The sequence below is a fragment of the Ammospiza nelsoni genome, chromosome 2 (genome assembly GCF_027579445.1).
Source record: "Ammospiza nelsoni isolate bAmmNel1 chromosome 2, bAmmNel1.pri, whole genome shotgun sequence".
Lineage (NCBI taxonomy): Eukaryota > Metazoa > Chordata > Aves > Passeriformes > Passerellidae > Ammospiza > Ammospiza nelsoni.
In genome coordinates this window covers 48,809,702-48,822,716 of record NC_080634.1, presented here as the reverse complement: position 1 = coordinate 48,822,716, position 13,015 = coordinate 48,809,702, and the positions used below count along the sequence as shown (strand labels likewise).

The 13,015-nt window shown below is 40.6% G+C and overlaps 1 protein-coding gene across 3 annotated transcripts in view; it reads left to right on the top strand.

Annotated features, from left to right (window-relative positions):
- The window catches only part of SPATA13 (spermatogenesis associated 13), a 44,896-nt gene that overhangs the window by 26,755 nt on the left and 5,126 nt on the right, over positions 1-13,015 (top strand). For 2 of the 3 annotated variants that reach the window (XM_059493714.1, XM_059493715.1), the window contains 8 exons: positions 368-504; positions 1,076-1,255; positions 2,329-2,514; positions 4,587-4,766; positions 5,402-5,634; positions 8,045-8,174; positions 8,707-9,079; positions 12,809-12,883. In XM_059493714.1, the coding sequence (XP_059349697.1) occupies positions 368-504; positions 1,076-1,255; positions 2,329-2,514; positions 4,587-4,766; positions 5,402-5,634; positions 8,045-8,174; positions 8,707-9,079; positions 12,809-12,883 (1,494 nt within the window). Of the gene's footprint in view, positions 1-367; positions 505-1,075; positions 1,256-2,328; positions 2,515-4,586; positions 4,767-5,401; positions 5,635-8,044; positions 8,175-8,706; positions 9,080-12,808; positions 12,884-13,015 lie in introns of those variants that run through there. The other variant, XM_059493716.1, reaches the window with a different exon arrangement.

The window sequence follows — 13,015 nt, the reverse complement described above, 5'->3', positions numbered from 1 at the left end:
CCCACCACTGCTGGGGACTGCTGGGGCTCTCACATCTGCTGCCTGGGAAATGGCATCAGAGGCTTTCCTTCTGATACTGGCCATTTAAGGTTTCCTCTGATAACAAATAAGTAAGGAATTGTTGTAGTTCTGGGTTTTTTGTGTACAAAAGTTTAATCAGCTGCTAAATGTGAAATTCTAAAAATGAGTAAAACGTATTTAATGACGGAAAGGTGGTTTTCCTGAGAGCTCTGCTACCCTCCACTCCTGCTGTTACTGTTTCATTTGTGACAACAAAGGCGATTTCTCAGCAATTCCTCTTTCATTGTTGTCTTTCTTTGAATCATAAAAATGATGAAGCAAACAGCTGTTGCACTTTTGTTTTTAGTTGCTGCAGATGGTGGGACTGAATCTTCAGCCTTAGTGGATGACAATGGCAGTGAGGAAGATTACAGCTATGAGGAGCTCTGCCAAGCTGCTCCCAGGTACCTGCAGCCCGGAGGGGAACAGCTAGCAATTAATGAGGTAATGTCCAGGGCTTTGCATTGCTGGAATGATGACACAGGGGGGGCAGGAACAGGGGTGGGGGATGTGGAGGGATGTTTTCCATAGTCTGAGATTTCATAGTCATAAAAAATCCAGTGGCAGTAGCTAGTTTCTTTGGGAGGGACTTTTGTTTGCTCAGTGGTAAATACCTTTTTGTGGGTAAAACTTTGTTTTGTACACTCTTTTACTAGCATTATTATGATTATTACAGTTTTTCAGTAAATTGTGATTCCTTCTATAACTTCTCCTAGTGTTTCCAGGAAGGGAGTGGGGGAAGGGGGACAGTTTGAGTGGGTTTAATTTTCCCTCTGGGTTTTAAACCATCACAGACTGTAACTGTTACCCTATATAATCCTACTCTGGAGCAGGATTCTAATTGTTTTCACAAATGAGAATATGCATAGATTTCTGAAAATCTGAAATTTTAGTTTTATCCTGTAACAGGAGTAATAGTAGGCAATCTAGTGACCTATATTGACATCTTTGTAGTTTATAAACACTTCATAGTTTATCTCCCGTCCTTTGCAATCTCATTTTCTTCCTATCTTAGCTGATAAGCGATGGCACCGTCGTCTATGCAGAGGCTCTCTGGGACCATGTCACTATGGATGATCAAGAGCTGGGCTTCAAAGCTGGGGATGTCATTAGAGTTCTAGAAGCTTCCAACAAAGACTGGTGGTGGGGAAGAAATGAGGACAAGGAGGCCTGGTTTCCAGCTAGCTTTGTCAGGGTGAGTAACTCTTTTGCTTCTTGCTTTTGCACCATTGCAAGATTCCTAGCAGAGTGCAACAGTTGTCCTGGCATTACATTTCATACCTGATCCTCATCATGTTTACAGCTGAACCTCAGTGACATAACCCCTAAGGAGTTCACAAGGAAAAAGGCAGTAGAGAATCACACCCTAAGATCCCTTAGCTTCCCTGACAACTTTTACTCTGTCTTCTTCATTTGGTCCCTTTGTAACCAAAGGACTTTCTCAAACAGAGGTTACAAGAGCAGAAAGCTCAACCAGAAAGTCATCAGTGTATACAGAAAAGACACAACAGTTCTCATAAGGGCAGGGGAGAGCTATGCTGAAGGGATTTCTTGGTAAAATAGGGTTTAATTTATTATCAAGGGCTTAATTTATTATCAAGGACATTGTGTAGAAATCTGGTTCACAGTTTGAACTTCACAGTCAGAACTCACCCAGATTAATACCAGTGTAACTCTCAGATAGTAAAAATTGAAATATATTTTAGAAAATAATTTGAACTGTCTTTTGATAACGTGTAGTGAAACTTGGACTGCACTGCATGAAGTACTACATACACAAAGTGCAGCAGGTGGTTGCTCCCTTTCCCTTTCCTAGATCTCTAGGCAACCTGGGCAATCAGAGAGAAGTCAGAAAAGGAGGTGCTGCTGTGTACACCATACAGATGGGGCACAGGGAAACTATTTAAAAGTGGTTGAGTGTCTGCTTTTGTAATTTTTACCCCATGCTAACTTGGCCAAACACATTAACTATTGGGTATGGATAAGGGTCAGAAATAAGCTTAACTCTGAAAACAACATGGACAGTACAATGGTCTCTCTCAGATACTGTGAGTAGAAGTCATGTATTTAACCAGGCAGAAATCCCAAGCCTTTATTTGAATATGCAGTGAGTACAATGAGATAAATCCTGTTGTGAAGCCCCCTCTATAAGAATGAGAACATGTCTGTAGCCACTCTTCTCTTAGGTATAAGAAGTTTATAACAGTTTTACCACACATTGTAAAACTTTCTGCTTCACTCTAATTGCTTTGTTTGTTCTGGCTGCAGCTGCGAGTTAATCAGGAAGAAGTGCCAGAAAATTGTAGTAATATCCAGGACGAAGAACAAGATTCAGATACTAGCAAGCATCGCCAGAAAATAGCTGAAAACAGGGATCAGATGAGAACCAACGTTATACAGGAAATTATGAAAACAGAACGAGTCTATATCAAGCATCTCAAGGACATCTGTGAGGTACATGCTTTAACCTGAGGACGTCCTACTGACCTAATGAGAACAAGTCATATAAGTTGAGAACCACAGTGGTTTCTTATTTCAAAATACTCCCAATTGCGCTTCTGACGCCGTCAGTCCAATTCTTCGTTTCCTCTTACGACTTTCCTCTCTGATGACTGCCATGAGCCATTGCTTCCTTTCTTTTAAAAAACTTCCATTTTTGACAGCAAAAAAGTGCCTCTCTGACTGCTATTTCTATAATAAATGAGAGAAGGAAGTCCAGTTTATTTAGAACTTTTTGCCACTGTATAGAGAACTTTGGGTAACTGTAGTAAAATAATTTGCAGTTCAGTGACAAAATTTTTGGAAGTAACTTGGAAAGAGTATTTGCTAAATGCTTTATCCCCCCGTTTTCTCAAGTGAGGAGATTTTTACTGGATGCCTAGGAGTTATGAAGAAATCTAAATATGTTTTAGATCTGCCTTGCTTGTTTGAACCATAAAATGAGGGTGGTCTTCTGCTTTTTTTCTCAATATTTGTTGGAGGCTCACACTTGGGCAAGAAGCTTCTTAATACTTTTCACTGAAGTTTGCCTCTTCTGACATGAGTTATGATGCATTTGACCTGTATTTGACTTGTCTTTGAGGTTTGCATCTGGAATGGTGCTAAGCAACCTACAAAAATATTCTTAGTAGCCTTAGTTTGCTAGGTCTGTCCTTGTATTTGTCATGCTGTCATCCTTTAGTCCACCACTTACAATTAGATCATTTAATTCACAGCAAAGTAGACAAGACAGGGGTAGGTTTTTATTTGTTCTTTTTTTTTTTCCTTTCAATTTTTAGATCAGGCCCTTTTCTTGAAGAGAGAAAAAAGGGAGAGAAAGGACAAAAATTGGTTACCAGCTGGCTAATTTTAAAACATTAAATGTAAATTTTGTTATTTATATTCATTATTTACTTAAGCTAGTAATATTGATTGTGTGCATGAAAGACCAGGGAAGAATTTGTACACTCTGCTATGCTGCTGCCACGGCTAGCTGAGTCCTAGGACATGACTCTCATATTGTACTGACCTGTTAAGTCTTAGGCAAATATTAATTAATTAATTTTCTCTAATACGTGTATCCTATACCTGGTTTTTAATATCTGGCAAGCCTCTGAGTTTAGTACAAGAGAGCAAGCATATATTTTCCAAGAAGAGAAGCAATGGGCCACGCTTAACCTGTGGGGTAGAGATAGTCTGCTGTCCTCAGAGTGAATCTGTAGGGTAGTGCACGTAGCACATAAGGCTGAAAATACACTCAAGTAAGACTAAGCCAGAAAAGCTACACAGATAGTAACCCAAATTTGCAAGCTCAGCCCTTGTATGAATCACTCAAGCTGGTTGTAGCCAGGATCATGAAGCTAAAGTATACCCATAAAACATGTCTTACATTCAAGAAGTGTCTGCAGTCCACATTACAGGAGCCGCACAGGAATTAGCTTTCCCTGTTGGTGCAATAGGAAATGCGGTAGCTGGCTTGCAGCGTAGCCACTGCACAGCTCTCAGAGCAGATGGCTGTGGAGGAGACAGGAATATTCCTAACAGTGCCAGCAACAGTCAGTGTTACTTCCTGGTAAACCTCACCAGAGCAACTGCAAGGCTATTTCAGCTGTCTGCTCCCAAGGCTGTTTGCGGGAGGCCTGCCTGCCAGCAGCCAAATGGAGGAGCCTGGCAGATAGCCCCTATCCCATCAGTTAACCTTTGTGCTCCCTGAGCCCTGGTGCTGTAACTGCTGTGAGACTGTGAGCACAGCAGCTCTTCCTGGGGGTTCAGTCTCTGCAGTGCATTCTCAACAGGGAGATGCAGGTGAGTTTTACACTTGGGAGGTTCCCTGCTTCACTTGGGCTACCCTGAGATAGGGGCTGGATGCCAGGAATCCACATGTGAACATCTCAGATGCAAATCTGAACTTCTGCTTCTGAGTGTGTGTGTCTAGAAAACCACTCCCTTGGCTGGAGACGGTGGGAGCCTTGGCAGCTCAAATGATTTTGTTAGGTAGGACCTGTCTCACATCCTTGGACTAAAGAGTGTTTCTTATTTCATTTCAGGGTTACATTCGGCAGTGTCGCAAACATACAGGAATGTTCACCACAGCTCAGCTAAGCACCATTTTTGGAAATATTGAAGATATTTACAAGTTCCAAAGGAAGTTTCTGAAGGATCTTGAGAAACAGTACAACAAAGAAGAACCTCATCTAAGTGAAATAGGGTCATGTTTTCTTCAACATGTAGGTTAAAAAAGTTGATTTTATTTATGAAATTACCAAAATATGATAATAAAAAGCCAAGTTACCATACTAGGAGGGGATTTTACTAACAAGCGCTTCTTAAATAATAAATTGGCAGCATTTTAGAAGGTAAACTAACTTGGAATTAATTATACATTTGTTTTAGATTTCTCCTCATCTTTAGCAATCATGTTATTTTATAAACAGTTTTAAGTTTCTTTGTTGAAACTCTAATGATCACAGATGGGCTGGATTGTTTGCAGTGATCTCATATTCAGCAAGCAGAAACTTCATACAGACATTAAGAAAGGTAGGTAATGGGGAGATAGGCTGTGAGTTCTTGATAGAGACTTGTAAGCCTGTAGCTGTCTTCCCCAAAGAAAAATACTTCTTAAAGTGAATTTGATTATCCTGATTCAAGAAGAGACCTTTATTTCTGTGTTCTGACAAAGAAGGGTACATGGTTTTGACAGCTGCAAAGTAGATTTCTGCATACTTTCAAGGCTGATCAGCCTGGAAGCAATATAGAAAATGGATTACCTAATCTAATTATATATAACAGATATTACAAAAATTGCTTTTCTCCTTTATAGACAAATACTTTAGTAAAGTTGTACCTTTTTTTTCTTTAACAGCAAGAAGGCTTTGCTATTTATTCAGAGTATTGTAACAACCATCCCAGTGCCTGCATTGAACTCTCCAGACTGATGAAGCAGGGCAAATACCGCCACTTCTTCGAGGCCTGTCGCTTGCTTCAGCAGATGATTGACATTGCCATTGATGGTTTTCTTCTTACGCCTGTTCAGAAAATCTGCAAATACCCTCTGCAGCTTGCAGAATTGCTCAAATACACCACTCAGGAGCACAGGTGAGAGAATGAACATAACAAATTCTGTAATAGTAGTAACACCTAATTACTCAGGTTTTCTGGGTGACACAACACTGAAGGTTTTGAGATCAGGAACAAAACTGCCATGGGCCATGATAAACAGGGCTTTTTGGAACCATCACAGTCAGTCACCAAAACAGTATCTGGAAGTGCAGCACAGGGGACTGAGAGGATGCATGACATAATGAGGAATAAGTCAGAGAGGGAGAAGGAGAAGGAGATGGTGTGTAAACAGGATGCAGGGAGGAATGTGTTATTCAGAGTGAAAAAAAAAGGCCAGAAATCAAGGAGACAGAAATCTGAAGAGGGGAAGACTCATAAAAGTTGTGGATGTAAGAAAAAGTGAAGAGTGCCTTAGAAAATAACTACAACCTGAATAAGTTTGGAGGTAATTTGTTTTAGAAACTTAGTAGTAATAAACATTACCTTAGTTTGCAATAAAGTCCAGACACTAGATTTTCAGCTGGCATAAATAAAAATTGAAGTTGCAGATAGCCTTTCTGGTATAGCCCTGCACTGATTCAATCTTTGACTAAATTAAGATTTTATCTGTAAGTGTCTTTTTATCTTGTATAATTGCAAGAAAGTACTGCATTGTGACCCCTGTGCTCAAAGTCCAAATGAAGCCTGAGGCAATGTTTCCTTGGCCAAAGTCAGTACTTTAACCTTGAGAAAACTCCCCTTGGAGACCACCGGATTTTTGCCAGAGGCAAAATACGAGGACTGTGAAGCACTGACCTTTAGATGTGAAATGCCTCTATTCAGTTCTGTGACTACCTGGGAAGTGCTGCAATAAGAATTACTAACTAGAGTTTCTCTTTCACTGCTACTAATTTTAGAAAAGTTATTCTCTGAGCTATTAAACCTGCAGATAAAGTGACAGCTAGGTCTCACCACCTTCCTCCGGCAGTACCTATTTTCCTCTTGGGTGACACAGCACCCAGAGATGCCTTTAAGCACAGAGAGGTGGCCACTGTGCAGAGATGCTCAAAAACAGGCAGATCTACACCCACATGGAGCCTTAGGAAAGCTCCACCCAGCTGGGGGTTTTGGTAGCATTTTGTTTTCATAAAAAATTTGAAGTTCCAATATGCACAGCCTGCTGTGAAGACCACAAGTTGTGTAGCAAGTGTGGAATAAATACCAACAAAGAAAAAAGGAACTGAGATAAGGAAGGGCAAGTGTAGCAGTATGGATGTCATGTGGTCACCCTGTGGGACATCTCCCTAGCGTTAGTAGGATCCTGTTATTGTTAATCTCACTTTTTGTATTCAGTGTGGCAGAATAGAGTTCCCACAGATGTAAGTAAAGAGAGGAGAGAATGCACACATTCAGAATGGAAGCGCATCCATCAGCAGCAGCCAATGAAAACTGGAACTGAGACAGAAGCAGATAACAAGGACAGCAAGGCTAATGCCTTGGCAGGATTTATTTCTGGTTCGTGCTGTTTTCTGTGTCTGGCTCCCTTTTCTGCAAGAGGCATTCTGATAAAAGAGGAAAAGCAGCTGCTCTGCTGGGATTCCTTTAGCAAGAAATATGTCTCTTCCGTTCTCCCTCTTCTGAGAGACTTCATTTGATGAAGGTGAAGGAGAGATGGATGCTATTCAGAGGGAAAAAAAAAGCCTGCCTGCAAACTTGGGGAGATTCATACACATGCTGAGAGCTTAGGAAAGGAGGGGAGCAGAGCATTGCAAGAAGGACAGGAGGATTGGCCTGGGTTAATTGCATTAGTCCTGAAGCAGGAAGAGGCAGGTGACCATCATGGCTTTCACACATTTGTCCTGTAGAAACAGGATGCTTTCTTCATAGTGTCTCCTTTAATTCCTCTCTCTGGGGCCCTTGTACTTGGGTTCCTCTCATGCTCTGTGGGATTGATTTTGTTTGTTTTTCCTGTCCACCTAGCATTCCCCATTTGTGTTCATTGACCCAGTCATTGGGAACAAGAAGGAGAAAATGCAGTTGTTAAACATGGTCAAAAGACTGCCCTTCCCAAAAAGTCCCACTAAAATCTTGCTAAAAGTCCCACTAAAATCTTGCTAAAAGTCCTTAGGTGAAATACAGCTATCACTGAGCTCAGTGGGAGTTCTGCCATTGTTTTCAGTAGAGACAGTGTTGCAGTTCATTAATTGAACACTTCTGTCTCCTTGCACCAATCTAGTAATTTGCTCCTAGACAAGCCCAGCAGTACAGCAGCACTGAATTGTGCAGGCTACTGTGTGGGGTTTGGGATAGCAGGAATCAGGTTCCTCTTTTTTAAGTACCTGAGTAGATGGATAAGGGGGTAATGTGGGCTAATACTGCAGGCACTGTGGTTGCAAAATTTCCATGGTTTGTGATTGCATCATGTCCATTGTATAAATGATCCTTGAAATGTGCTTACATTTCCCAGTGATTATAGCAACATAAAAGCTGCATATGAGGCCATGAAGAACGTGGCATGCCTGATCAACGAGCGAAAACGGAGGCTAGAAAGCATAGACAAGATTGCCCGTTGGCAAGTCTCTATCGTAGACTGGGAGGTGAGTGACAGCCTGTGCCTTTCCTGGGCAAAGGTACTGTGTACAATACCTGATGTCCCCTGCAGGAGTCCTTCTGCGTAGGTGCTTGTTTATGGTGCCTACTTTTCAAGTGGTCATTGCTCAGTTAAAAGTCCAGTTGCTTCATTTACAATGTTTCTGTTACTGATTAACCTTGTTTATAGTTCAGGAAGAGCAGTATGTAACATGGACACTTGCCTTTGAGATGAGGTGACAAAATGGAGCTTTTAAAAAGTTGAATCTCATTTGGAAGTCTGGTAGTTCTGTCAGAATGGGAACCTGTTTCACTGACTTAAATGTTTCCCTCTGTTTATGCAGGACCACATTGATTGAATTTACCTCTGTGATATTATTTACTTTGTATGACATTTTCAAATCTAATAATAAAAATACAAGAAAAGTGAGTGAACTTAAGATTTGATTATATAGTGAGACTGGTTAGACACACACTGAGATCTTAAAATATTATTTACTTACTACATATCTCTATATCTCTATATACCTGTCTTCCTAGGGACCAGATGTGTTAGCCAGAAGCTCAGAACTGATCCACTCAGGAGAACTGACCAAAATATCAAAACAAGGCAAAAGCCAGCAGAGGACTTTCTTCCTTTTTGACCATCAGCTTGTGTTCTGTAAGAAGGACTTGCTGAGAAGGGACATTTTGTATTACAAGGATCGTATTGACATGGATGAGACAGAAATTGTGGACACCGAAGATGGCAGAGACAAAGATTTTAACATCAATGTCAAGAATGCTTTTAAAATAATAAACAGAACAACAGAGGAGGTTCATTTGTTCTCTGCAAAAAAACAGGAGGATAAAAAGAGATGGATGGAGGCGTGTGAAAATGAAAGGAGAAGAGTTCGAGAAGACAAGGAAATGGGTGAGTGAAACAATTTCTAAACAGCGGTTAAAACAAACTTGCTTTTGCAGTTCTTTGTTTTGTACAGATGTGCACTCTGTCTTCTTGAGCTGGTGTCCATTTCTTGCCTGACCTGATGTTTAGCTGTGTAAGTGAAGCCTATTCAGGTGTGTTTGACCTGTCACTGTGGGCCAAAGGTCCAGGACAGATAGCGTCATCCATGTGATTCTGGTGCTTGGTGGAGCAGAATGAGAGATGAGATATGACAAGATGCAAGTCACAAAAACCAATCAATATTAAAATTCCATCTAGAATCCTAGCACTTTTGTATGAACGATTGGTCAAAAATATCTGTCCATAAAGGATGCTTTTTTACAAAGCCAAGTGGCAATAATTGTAGATTTATACTGTCTGTGTGATGTAGTAGCACCTCCTGTGTCCAGGAGGCCCATGCAGTTGTATGGTGCCATTAACTACAGACCCACCAATAGCACCACTGGGCAGTGAGTTGCACTGGCACATTTCTCTGGCACTGGCCAGAGAAATGATGCCAAACCTTGAGTGAGCAGGAAAAAAGGTAGTAAATCCTAGGACCAGTTTTAGACCTGCAGCCTATGGGACACTCCAAGGACAGTGTGTCTTCTGTGTCAATGTATAGTTAGGATTGCTTTTTTGGTTTTGTATCGTTTCATGTGTCCTTTAAGATCAGTGACAAAAGCTCCAGCAAAATTTAATTGGCAAAACATATACAAAGAAAGCAGCAACAGTAATTTTAAAAAAAGAAAACTCTTTTTAGTGTTTCTAAAAAGTCATGTTACTGCATCTGAATGTTGGCTGCTTGAGAACGTCTCCTTTTCAATGAAATTCTTGAGGCTAAGGCTTTGGATTGACATCAGGTTAACACTGGAAGTGCAGTGAAGTGGATTAAAACTTAAACTTAAAGATGCCAAACCTTATATTTCACAGTCATGTAAAATACATGGTCAGAATAATAGGAAGACAGGAATAACCATTGCATTACAAATGTAACCCTTTTGATCCTAGTTGTTTTCTCTTGATACTGTTGTAAGTATGACAAAAATAAGGCCTCTTCTATGTGTATTTAAGATAGTCCATAAGCAGAAGAAAATATTAAAAGTTTGCCAGTTGATTATCAATTCAGAATCAGTTTTAACCCTTCTGCATTGCACCAACTGTTGCAATTAATCCCAGTCATCTTGAATCTAGAGTAAACAATGAAGGAGCCACAGCTAAACTTCCCTCAGACTTTGGAAACCTGACCCTTCTCCAGTTCTGAATGTCACAGTGTGACATTGCGGTCAGCGTTGGTGGGCACAATGCTGATGGCTTTTGTGCCTTGCTCTACGTGGAGCTTTTGTGCCTTGCTCTACGTGGAGCTTGCTCTGTCACCTTGTGCTCATGGGGATATGAGGTAGCTGCCTTCCCTAATTCACCTAAACAGAACTCTAAAACAGTGGGTATTGTAAAAGGGTGAAGGTGATCAGAGGGTAATTGAGCAAAGCTGAGGATCTGATCATAATTGTCCACACAGTCCCTCTTACAACAAAGTTACAGAACAACTCCACGCCAGTATACAATGAGAACCATAATTCAGTGACATGGAAGGATGCTACTGAGTAAAACACAGCTCCTGCACTTTTGTGAGCAAGACTGAGGTAAAGAAGATAAAAACTGAACTAAGATGAAGCATTCTTGAGCTCTGCACTGCTTCCTGGTGGTTACTTTATGGAGCACTGGGAAAGTATGTTGAGCAAGTTAGATGCTGTCTGTCAGGAAGCTCCTGAGGCTCTGCCCTGGGCAACCACAGGTCTGTCTTGGTGTTACCATTCCTCCTAAGTGACACTGCTGCAGAAATCCCCCAAGCATGAGGAAACTGCAAAGGTGTAGCAGCTACAGCCCTAAACTATTTATTCTGCTGGGACCTCATGAAAATCAACATGATATTTAGAAGAGTGACCATCCAACAGTGGTGGTGGCACTGGCAGTGAGATTTGTCATAAAAGCACTAACCCTTGTTTTGGGGCTGGGTCACAAATTCCCGTGGTTGCTGAGTGCGAGAACTGCACAAGGAGGGTCCATTGTGCTTGATGCTCTTCAGGCACGGTGCAATAGAGTGGGGGGAAAAAGCCCAGTTAAAAGGGAAACTGTATGTTTGATAATGGCACATGCAGTCTTCTCTGCCCATGTAACATCCAGCTTTCTGTAAAGTTGTTTTTCAAGTGTTGCAACTCACTATTCCAACATTCCTGTTTGGGCCAGGTATGATGAACCAGAGGAAAGATATTTGAGTTGTAATAGCTAATGTCCATCTGGTCTTGTGAGCCACAGTGGCTTGGATCTTTTCTCCATTAACCAGAAGACTGCTTCTTTTCTAAAATTTCTTCTTTCTTTGGCATAATTAAACATTTCCTTCAGCCAAAACGAATGGAAAAATGCCACTATTCTCAACCTCAGGTTTAAATTTGTCTTGTTGATTTTGTAAGCTATCTTGCTGGGCTAAACATAAAGCCTCTAATCTGACCACTCAGAGAACAAATAATACTCTTTCAATGCAAATGGCATTTTACTTCTATTTTCAAAGACACTTTGGTGTGAGTCATTGTCTCCCAAACCATATCTAGCTTTTCTTAGCTTTTATGAATATATGAGAGAAAAGACCACAGCCAGAAAATCCTTCTCCAAACCACTAATAGTAAGCCTAAGAAAGTGGTCTGATCTCTCTTGATGAAATTGCTTTCATTTTTAAAAATCTGTTTCCTTCTTTCTATAAAGGAAAAAAAAAACCCTGCAGGATAAAATAAACTACTGCTACCCAAAAAATTATGGATGTTTTAAGTTAGTAGGCTGATCTGTAATAACTTGTTCATAAGTTCAGGATAAAAAAGGGAGTTTTAAAAGTATAGAGAAGTGAGGGAAGATGCAAAATGGAACCAAAGCAGACACTTCATTCAGCCTCTGTGCTCTTTCTGTGCATATGTGTGAAATGAGTGCAGCCTTATGCACAGCATGAAATGTGCACCCTGTTGTCACCTTGTGCAAATGTGACATTTGCATGTATCTCAACTGTGTTGTGCACAGGGGGAGGAAACTGGAGTGCCTCTACCTGGGCTCCAGGCAGCACTAGTCTCTGGTGCCCCCTTGTAGCAGATGTCTGTCGTCTCTGTACCCCAGCTCAGCCATACACCTGTCACATGGTAGTAAATAGCATAGGGTTACCCATGTGCTTCATGTGAGTTACACAAATATGTATGAGAAACCCGAGTGAGGGATCCAGCCCCACAATGATGCAGCCAAAACCACATCACAGCCTGCTCCAGCATCTGCCAGATTTTGTAGTACTTTCCTCTGAGTGAAGGGAAAGATACCCGAATTTGTACTAGGAGTGACTCCAATCTGTTTTCCAGGTTAGCTCAGAGTGAGTGAAAAACAAAAGGATTCTGCAATTGTGATCTATTACTTGGTGACTTATAGATTTCAAAAATTTTATTTTATATCCTTTTTTTTTAATCTCTTGTTATCTGGATTTATCTGTCATTATCCCAGTGGAAAACCCTCTTTAAGTTCATATGACAATATAAAACATACTTCTAAAAACTTCAGGTGTATTGCTACTAAGATTTACTAAAAATTGCTTAAGATACAGTTTACTTATTTATTTTAATTTAATGCAATCAAGTATTAGATACAGTAATTATGTACTAGTGCCCTAATTTACACTTTGATGTGTAGGTATGGAAATCTCAGAAAACCAGAAGAAACAAGCCATGCAAAATGCCCGTAAGTCAAGGCAAGGAAAAATTAAAGGTGGGTGTTGAGAATTGCATTACCTTTGCTGTGTTCCATTGATCTTTTCATTAGGAAATAGCACAGTCTGGCTGTGGCTGAGTTCTTCAGTCTTTTAAAAAGATTTTTTGTGGCTTACATGGAGTCAAATAA